This window comes from Oncorhynchus gorbuscha, unplaced genomic scaffold, assembly GCF_021184085.1.
Source record: "Oncorhynchus gorbuscha isolate QuinsamMale2020 ecotype Even-year unplaced genomic scaffold, OgorEven_v1.0 Un_scaffold_5921, whole genome shotgun sequence".
NCBI lineage: Eukaryota > Metazoa > Chordata > Actinopteri > Salmoniformes > Salmonidae > Oncorhynchus > Oncorhynchus gorbuscha.
Genome location: NW_025749628.1, coordinates 1 through 9335, shown reverse-complemented (window position 1 = coordinate 9335; position 9335 = coordinate 1). Strand labels below are relative to the sequence as shown.

The following is a 9335-nucleotide window of genomic DNA, read 5'->3' as shown; positions in this document are numbered from 1 at the left end:
CATCAAAACAAAGGACAAAGACCAGTAAACATCAAAACAAAGACCAGTAAACATCAAAACAAAGGACAAAGACCAGTAAACATCAAAACAAAGACCAGTAAACATCAAAACAAAGACCAGTAAACATCAAAACAAAGACCAGTAAACATCAAAACAAAGGACAAAGACCAGTAAACATCAAAACAAAGACCAGTAAACATCAAAACAAAGACCAGTAAACATCAAAACAAAGGACAAAGACCAGTAAACATCAAAACAAAGACCAGTAAACATCAAAACAAAGGACAAAGACCAGTAAACATCAAAACAAAGACCAGTAAACATCAAAACAAAGACCAGTAAACATCAAAACAAAGACCAGTAAACATCAAAACAAAGACCAGTAAACATCAAAACAGAGGACAAAGACCAGTAAACATCAAAACAAAGACCAGTAAACATCAGAACATTCAACGTGAAACATAAATGTGACAATGCTAGCAGAGTACAACTAAACAGGAGAAGGTAACGTTACATAACCAACCGCCTGATTTAACCACTAGAATCACGTACGGTATTAGGTAACGGTTAAGCAGTCTGAAATAATGACGTAAAATGCAGTTGAGACTGTATGTGTCTAGTCCCAGATATTAGTCCTCCGTCCCATCATGCCTAGCGGTGAGTTCTGTGGACGTCGGTCACCAACGTGGCTGCAGCCGAAAGGGGTGTAGCATAGCCGCTCGCTAAGCTCTGTAACCCGGCAACCAGACATCGCCAGCCGAACCGCAGAGCCTTCCCGACGTTCTACCAGACAGGACCAATGGGACACAGACACAGGGTCAGGCACAAGCAATCACACGGGTCGCACACATGGGGTGTATGTCAGTGTGTGTTGCAGCAGTTAACTAGTGTCATATGTTAGAGCTTAGGGCTGTGAGAGATTTACTCAGATTTACTCACCGTCTACTGCTCTGCTCTCAGCACCCCTAACCACCCCCCCTTAACCCCAAACCACCCCCTTAACCTCTAAACACCCCCTTAACCCCTAACCACCCCCTTAACCCCAAACCACACCCCTTAGCCCCTAACCCCCCCCTTAACCCCTAACCACCCCCTTAACTCCTAACCACCCCCACCTTAACCCCTAACCACCCCCACCTTAACCCCTAACCACACCACCTTAACGCCTAACCACCCCCTTAACCTCTAACCACACCACCCTCCCCTTAACCCCTAACCACCCCCCCTAACCACCCCCTTATTTTTGTATGAACATGCGAAGGAAACCTAATTTTTGAAGTGATTTGTTTGACAATCAGATGAAAACATCATGGCACATTAAAATGTAATGTATTTGTAAAGTTTAATTACATGTCTTTACTATAAATCCCAGCCTCTGACTGGTCTCTCTGTCTCGGGCCTCCAAATCACTAAGTCTGCCCCTGACTAACACATCTGATCCTGTAAATAGTGCTGACAGAGTTGAACTAACCCATAGTTCACCATACTCACTCAGTTAGTGAATGGTTAACTTGTTCAGAATGACACAGCACAGCAACAAGAATTCAAGAGTTCAAGTATTCAGTGAATGCAGTGTTTCTAGGGTTACATAACTTGGAACAATTCTCTAAAGCAAAATGTAGAATATTACACTATTTTATAGAGGAGACTTGAATGATTATTTTTGCTTCACCTAACATTATAGCCTACCTTTCTGTACTTCTTGTGTTTCTCCTTTTTTCTCTTCTCCTTCGCCTCTTTTTTCCTCTCCTCCTCCTCTCTTCCCTCGCTGTCCTCCACCTCTATGAGAGTTTGGTATCTGTCGGGGAGGAAGACGATGTGAACTTGTTTGGACGTTTTCAGAGTGGGACCGTTCTGTTTTACCAGGCTAACGCGCTCACACTCACTCAGCGGAGTGCCTCTTGTCCCTGGTTCTGTCTCCCACTGCCTCCTCTCTCTCTTTACTCTCCCGTCCTCTCTCTCCCCCTCCACATCATCCGACTGAAACTCGACATTTTCTATTATTCTTGTCAGATCTTCTGACGCAGACTTGGATGGCTTTTTGTTTTGACGTTTCCGTCGCGGCATGTTCTTTCTGTAGTCCAGCTCACCAGGACGCGTTCCCGTCTATTGGCTGTGAAGCAGGTGGAATGTTGGAAGGGGACCTTTGGAACCATAGCGCATAGCGACAGACTACTTGGCCAGCTAACTGATAGAGATAGGACTGCTTTTAACCAGGCTGTCTATATCAGCTTCATTTAAGAAATACAAAAAAAAAACGTTAATATTGGGTTATAAGTAGGGTAGTTATGACATTAGCCTAATAACAACATAGATGACTTCCTAGATGACTTCCTGTTTATCAATAAAATTAGGTACATTTGTGATTTAGGATAAATATAATTTTAGGTGACTTGGGTGACAAGTTGTAAAAACTTCAGTATGTGTCTCGGAATCTACAGTAAATATAGCCTGCAGAAAACTGTCAAAATAAAGGAAACACCAACATAAAGAGTCTTTAATAGGGTGTTGGATCAAAACGAGCCTCCAGAAAAGCTTCAATGCGCCTCAGCATAGATTCTACATGTGTCTGGAACTCTATTGGAGGGATGTGACACCATTCTTCCACATTAAATTCCATAATTTGGTGTTTTGTTGATGGTGGTGAAAAACGCTGTTTCAGGTGCCACTCCAGAATTTCCCATAAGTGTTAATTTGGGTTGAGATCTGGTGATTGACACACACACACACACACACACACACACACACACACACACACACACACACACACACACACACACACACACACACACACACACACACACACACACACACACACACACACACACACACACACACACACACACACACACACACACACACACACACACACACACACACACACCCCTCTGAGACCCCTCTTTCAAAGTCACTGAGATCTCTTCTTCTAGCCTTGTTACCCGAAATAATGGGCAACTGGGCTTCTTTATACATGACCCTAGGCATGATGGGATGTTAATTGCTTAATTATCTCAGGAACGGCCTCCAGTTGAGCAATATATAAAGAAGTCTTCTCCGACAACTTTTGTAAATAATCCTCAATTTCCCCTAAATTCATACTTCTTATGACCTCAAAAGTCATTGTAACTACATAGTAATAGAGTGTACCGACACTAATGTAACAGTATAACTTTAGACCGTCTGCACCAGGGACCCTCTGCACACATCAACAACAGTCACCCTCGAAGCATCTTTACCCATCGCTCCACAAAAGCCGCGGCCCTTGCAGAGCAACGGGGAACCACTACTTCAAAGGTCTCAGTGCAAGTGACGTCACCGATTGAAAAGCTATTTAGCGCACACCGCTAGCTAAGCTAGCCGTTTCACATCCGTTACACTAGCATGAGCAAACCAGTCACACGCTTTGGACAATCGACGGGAAAAACTTCACATTGTACCAAATCGACTTCAGCTAAAACGGCTACCACCCCACCTTCATTGAAGGCTTCAATAGCCACTCCGGGTGATACGGCTAACTGGATAACACTGGAGATCCAAGGTCAGAGAGCTGGCAAAATCGCATCACCCTGAATTGGTGAATAACTCACTGGCGGCTGCACTGGCCCCATTTAGTCAACCTTGGAAACCATCCGGGGTTCTGTGGCATCTCACACTACCTACCACACTGGCCGAAGTTGAGGCCGGTCTCTCGGGCCACAACGACCAACTCATTGCGCTGGAAACCAGGCTTGACATGCGCCAACAAGTCTCTGCAGCTACACGTGGAAGATTTTATTTCACGTTCAAAGCGGCAGAATATCAGTGTGATTGGACTGCCAGAGGATTCTGAGACAGGATATCCAACCGAGTTCATGGCTCAGCTGTTCAAGGAAGTTTTGGGCGATGAGGCTTTTCCCAATCTCCCTGAACTCAGTAGAGCCCAACGCAGCACCGAAACCTCATCCAGATGGCCGAACCGTGTCCCATCAAAGTTTCCATCGATACAAAGAAAAGATCACAAGATAAAAGTTCTACCAGGATTTCAGTTCTAGCCTGGCGAAGAAACGGGCCGCATTCAACGTCATTTAACCGGAAGGTTGCAAGTTCAAGCCCCCGAGCTGACAAGGTACAAATCTGTTGTTCTGCCCCTGAACAGACAGTTAAACCAATGTTCCTAGGCCGTCATTGAAAATAAGAATTTGTTCTTAATTGACTTGCCTAGTTAAATAAAGGTAAAATAAAAAAATAAAAACATTAAGTCCACTCTGTACGAGAAGGGAATCTGCTTTGGGCTGATTTATCCTGGTTTACTCCGTGTCACCTATAACAGCCCGTCTACCGACAGCACATACATTGAATTGGGATGATGTCTCACCTCCCTGTATTATGTGAGTAATGTTAGTTCAGGTGACCATGTGGATACAAGGCTACATACATCTGTGGCCGTCTATCGAGCTGTTTCTTGTGAAACAATCCTATGCTCAAGCTTGCTAGCTACAGTAGGTAGCACATAACTTGTTTCTGTTGTTGAACATAAAACATACTATGCTGTCTTACTGCTCTTTAAACTTCCATTCCATCTGGTTTCTTAATAATCATAGACAAGCGCTGTTAAAAGCGCATCATTTGGATTTCTTTCATTTTACTAAGGCTTTGAACTTCCTGCTCCACGAATGGTACTCTATAGCCTACATTGCAGTTTGGCAGCCTTTAGGTCATTTTGGATACCAATGTTACTAGCTAGTTAGACACTGATCTTGTCCACCAATATTTGAGTATATACATTTTTCATTTGGGGTCTGCCTGATATATATATATATATATATATATATATATATATATATATATATATAATTAAAAAAATACATATATTTTTTTACTGTTAGTTTTTATGGACACTCTGAACTACAGTGGTTTACATTGGCCATGATTGGTGATGATGTCCACTGATGGTCCTCAGTTACATTCATTTTTATCTTGGACTCCACTAAGACATTGGAGTCTAATACATCTGTCACGCCCTGACATTAGAGAGCTTTTTATGTCTCTATTTTGGTTTGGTCAGGGTGTGATTTGGGTGGGCATTCTATGTTCTTTTTTCTATGTTTTTGTATTTCTTTGTTTTGGCCGGGTATGGTTCTCGATCAGGGACAGCTGTCTATCGTTGTCTCTGATTGGGAACCATACTTAGGTAGCTTTTTCCCACATGTGTTTGTGGGTAGTTATTTTCTGTTCAGTGTTTTCTGCACCTGTTTCGGGTTTCGTTTATTCTGTTGGTTATTTTGTTAATGTTCAGTTTAAATAAAAAGCATGAACACTTACCACGCTGTGCTTGGGTCCGATTATTTCTCATCCGACGACGACAGCCGATACAACATCACTCCTCTCTTCCAATTCTACTCTTGTTTAATTGTTGCACAAGCTGAAGGCTTTAGACCCACGGTTCGTATACTTAATTGTACATATCCAAAATGCTAGTTGTCCGTTTGTATATACTTGTATTGATTTATTTCCTCCTAATCACGTTTAACAATTTCCCAATACAGGGGCTGACCCTTTTCATAGCCTACTGGTTATTCAACTTCACCATCCCCTGAATTATCAGAGAGGCTGAAATGTCAAACTCAATTTAATCTGATTTCCACTGATAAAGCAGAATAAATCATCCCTCGAATATGAATTCAATTTTCGTGTCATTGTATTCCAACCTCTACAAATCCGATCCCCCATCAGATAATACTGTCATGTTTTGTCTTAGATTGTCTTGTCATTTTGCTTTTCCTTCTGTTCCTTTTCCCCCTGCTGGTTTTTTTAGGTTCGTTCCCCTTTTTCTCTCTCCCTTCCTCTCTCTCTTCTCTCTATCGTTCCGTTCCTGCTCCCAGCTGTTCCTATTCCCCTAATCAATCATTTAGTCTTCCCACACCTGTTCCATATCTTTTTCCCTGATTAGAGTCCCTATTTCTCCCCTTGTTTTCCGTTTCTGCCCTGTCGGATCCTTGTCTATTGTTCACCGTGCTGTGTTTGTGTATCGCCCTGTCGTGTCGTGTTTCCCTCAGATGCTGCGTGGTGAGCAGGTGTCTGAGTCTGCTACGTTCAAGTGCCTTCCCGAGGCAACCTGCAGTTCAAGATCGAGTCTCCAGTCTGTTCTCGTCATTACGAGTGGAAATTGTGTTTTTTGATTGTATTTTTACTTTACTGGATTAAAGACTCTGTTTTCGCCAAGTCGCTTTTGGGTCCTTATTCACCCGCATAACAGAAGGATCCGACCAAGAATGGACCCAGCGACTATGGATTCTCTCTACTCTACTCTCGAGTTCCAGGGAGCGATGCTCGGCAGACACGAGCAGGAATTGTCTGCTGCTCGGCATGCCGTTGAGACCCTGGCGGCTCAGGTCTCCGACCTCTCAGGACAGTATCAGAGTCTTCGTCTCGTGTCACCAGCTACTTCCGGTTCTTCCGAGCCTCCGGAACCTAGGGTTAATAACCCACCATGTTATTCTGGGCAGCCCACTGAGTGCCGCTCCTTTCTCACCCAGTGTGATATAGTGTTCTCTCTCCAACCCAACACATACTCAAGAGAGAGAGCTCGGATTGCCTACGTCATATCACTCCTTACTGGTCGGGCTCGGCAGTGGGGCACAGCTATCTGGGAGGCAAGCGCTGAGTGTACTAACAATTATCTGAACTTTAAAGAGGAGATGATAAGGGTTTTTGATCGCTCAGTTTTTGGGAAAGAAGCTTCCTGGTCCCTGTCTTCCCTATGTCAAGGTAATCGATCCATAACGGATTACTCTATAGAGTTTCGCACTCTTGCTGCCTCCAGTAACTGAACGAGCAGGCGTTGCTCGCTCGTTTTCTGGAGGGACTCCACGCTAAGGTTAAGGATGAGATTCTCTCTCGGGAGGTTCCATCCAGCGTGGATTCTTTGATTGAACTCGCTATTCGCATTGAACGACGGGTAGATCTTCGTCACCGAGCTCATAGAAGAGAGCTCGCGTTAACTGTGACTCCCCTCTCTCCGACACTACCGTCTTTCCCCACTGACTCAGGTGTTGAGCCCATGCAGCTGGGGGGTATTCACATCTCGACTAAGGAGAGGGAACGGAGAATCACCAACCGCCTCTGTCTCTATTGCGGTTCCGCTGGTCATTTTGTCATTTCATGTCCAGTTAAAGGCCAGAGCTCATCAGTAAGCGGAGGGCGACTGATAAGCGCTACTAGACGGTCCTCTCCGTCAAGTACATGTACTACCTTACCGGTCCATCTACGCTGGATCGGATCGGCAGCTTCCTGCAGTGCATTAATAGACTCTGGGGCAGAGGGCTGTTTTATGGACGAAGCCTGGGCGCGGGAACATGACATTCCTCTCAGACAGTTAGGGGAGCCCACGGTCATGTTTGCCTTGGATGGTAGTCCTCTCCCCAGTATATTATATGAAACACTACCTTTAACCCTCACTGTATCTGGTAACCATAGTGAGACCATTTCTTTTTGATTTTTTGTTCACCTTTTACACCTGTTGTTTTGGGTCATCCCTGGCTAGTGTGTCATAATCCTTCTTTTGATTGGTCTAGTAATTCTATCCTTTCCTGGAACGTTTCTTGTCATGTGAAGTGTTTAATGTCTGCTATTTCTCCTGTTTGTTCTGTCCCCTCTTCTCAGGAGGAACCTGGTGATTTGACAGGAGTGCCGGAGGAGTATCATGGTCTGCGCACGGTCTTCAGTCGGTCCAGAACCAACTCCCTTCCTCCTCACCGGTCGTATGATTGTTGTCCTGATCTCTTCAAGAAGCGTTTTGCATCCGCTCCTATCCTTGTTGCACCTGACGTCGTCACTAAACCGTTTATTGTTGAGGTTGACGCGTCGGGGGTGGGCGTGGGAGCCATTCTGTCCCAGCGCTCCGATACTGACGATGGGGTCCACCCTTGTGCGTATTTTTCTCATCGCCTGTCACCGTCAGAACGTAACTATGATGTGGCTAACCGCGAACTGCTCGCCATCCGTTTAGCCCTAGGCAAATGGCGACAGTGGTTGGAGGGGGCGACCGTTCCTTTTGTCGTTTGGACTGACCAAAAGAACCTTGAGTACATCCGTTCTGCCAAACGACTGAATGCGCGTCATGCTCGTTGGGCGTTGTTTTTCGCTCGTTTCGAATCGTTATTTCTTATTGCCCGGGTACTAAGAACACCAAGCCTCATGCTTTATCCCGTCTCTTTAGTTCTTCTGTGGCTTCTACCGATCCCGAGGGATCCTTCCTGTTGGGCGTGTTGTCGGGTTGACTGTCTGGGAATTGAGAGACAGGTTAAGCAAGCACTCACGCACACTGCGTCGCCGCGCGCTTGTCCTAGTAACCTTCTTTTCGTTCCTGTTTCTACTCGTCTGGCTGTTCTTCAGTGGGCTCACTCTGCCAAGTTAGCTGGCCATCCCGGCGTTCGGGGTACGCTTGCTTCTATTCGCCAGCGGTTTTGGTGGCCTACTCAGGAGCGTGACACGCGCCGTTTCGTGGCTGCGTGTTCAGACTGCGCGCAGAAGAAGTCTGGTAATTTTTTTTCTGCTTCTGCTCCTGGTCTTGCTGGGTCTCAGTCTGTTCCCTGCCATCGCATCTCTCCTGTTCTTGTTCCTGCCCTTGCTGTGTCTCAGTCTGTCCCTAGTTGTTACTCTCCTGGCCTGTTTGGTCCTGTTTGCTCTAAAGCTTTCAGTTCTCTACCCGTGTCTCATTTTTTTTTTTTAGAGTAGTACCCTAGTTTCCCTTTTTATCGTTTTTCGTTACGGTCCTGAGGAGAGGAGTTGGGTTCTTTCTCGGGACGTGCTGGACCGTTTGTGATCTATGATTTCCTCCGTTGCCGCCAGTGTTCCTTCCTCGAGAGCGCCAGGAGGCGCTCGGTGAGTGGGGGGGTACTGTCATGTTTTGTCTTAGATTGTCTTGTCATTTTGCTTTTCCTTCTGTTCGTTTTCCCCCTGCTGGTCTTTTTAGGTTCGTTCCCCTTTTTCTCTCTCCCTTCCTCTCTCTCTCTCTCTATCGTTCCGTCCTGCTCCCAGCTGTTCCTATTCCCCTAATCAATCATTTAGTCTTCCCACACCTGTTCCATATCTTTTCCCTGATTAGAGTCCCTATTTCTCCCCTTGTTTTCCGTTTCTGCCCTGTCGGATCCTTGTCTATTGTTCACCGTGCTGTGTTTGTGTATCGCCCTGTCGTGTCGTGTTTCCCTCAGATGCTGCGTGGTGAGCAGGTGTCTGAGTCTGCTACGTTCAAGTGCCTTCCCGAGGCAACCTGCAGTTCAAGATCGAGTCTCCAGTCTGTTCTCGTCATTACGAGTGGAAATTGTGTTTTTTGATTGTATTTTTGCTTTACTGGA

General features: G+C 45.4%; 1 protein-coding gene across 1 annotated transcript; it reads right to left on the bottom strand.

The window, feature by feature from the left end:
* Positions 1 to 306: 306 nt before the first annotated feature.
* Positions 307 to 2131, bottom strand: LOC124029259 (uncharacterized protein C1orf115 homolog). The gene is made up of 2 exons (XM_046341032.1): positions 1690 to 2131; positions 307 to 783 (listed from the first exon to the last, which is right to left on the bottom strand). The coding sequence occupies exons 1-2, from the start codon at positions 2065 to 2067 to the stop codon at positions 652 to 654; spliced, it is 510 nt and encodes a 169-aa protein (XP_046196988.1). The 5' UTR covers positions 2068 to 2131; the 3' UTR covers positions 307 to 651.
* Positions 2132 to 9335: the final 7204 nt, after the last annotated feature.

What these genes read in the sequence shown, in the direction of transcription:
- LOC124029259 (XM_046341032.1), bottom strand. Translation starts at nt 2,067, where the DNA reads ATGCCGCGACGGAAACGTCAAAACAAAAAGCCATCCAAGTCTGCGTCA. An exon ending in AACACAAGAAGTACAGAAAG is followed by an intron (nt 784 to 1,689) that starts GTAGGCTATAAT and finishes CCTGTCTGGTAG; the next exon opens with AACGTCGGGAAGGCTCTGCG.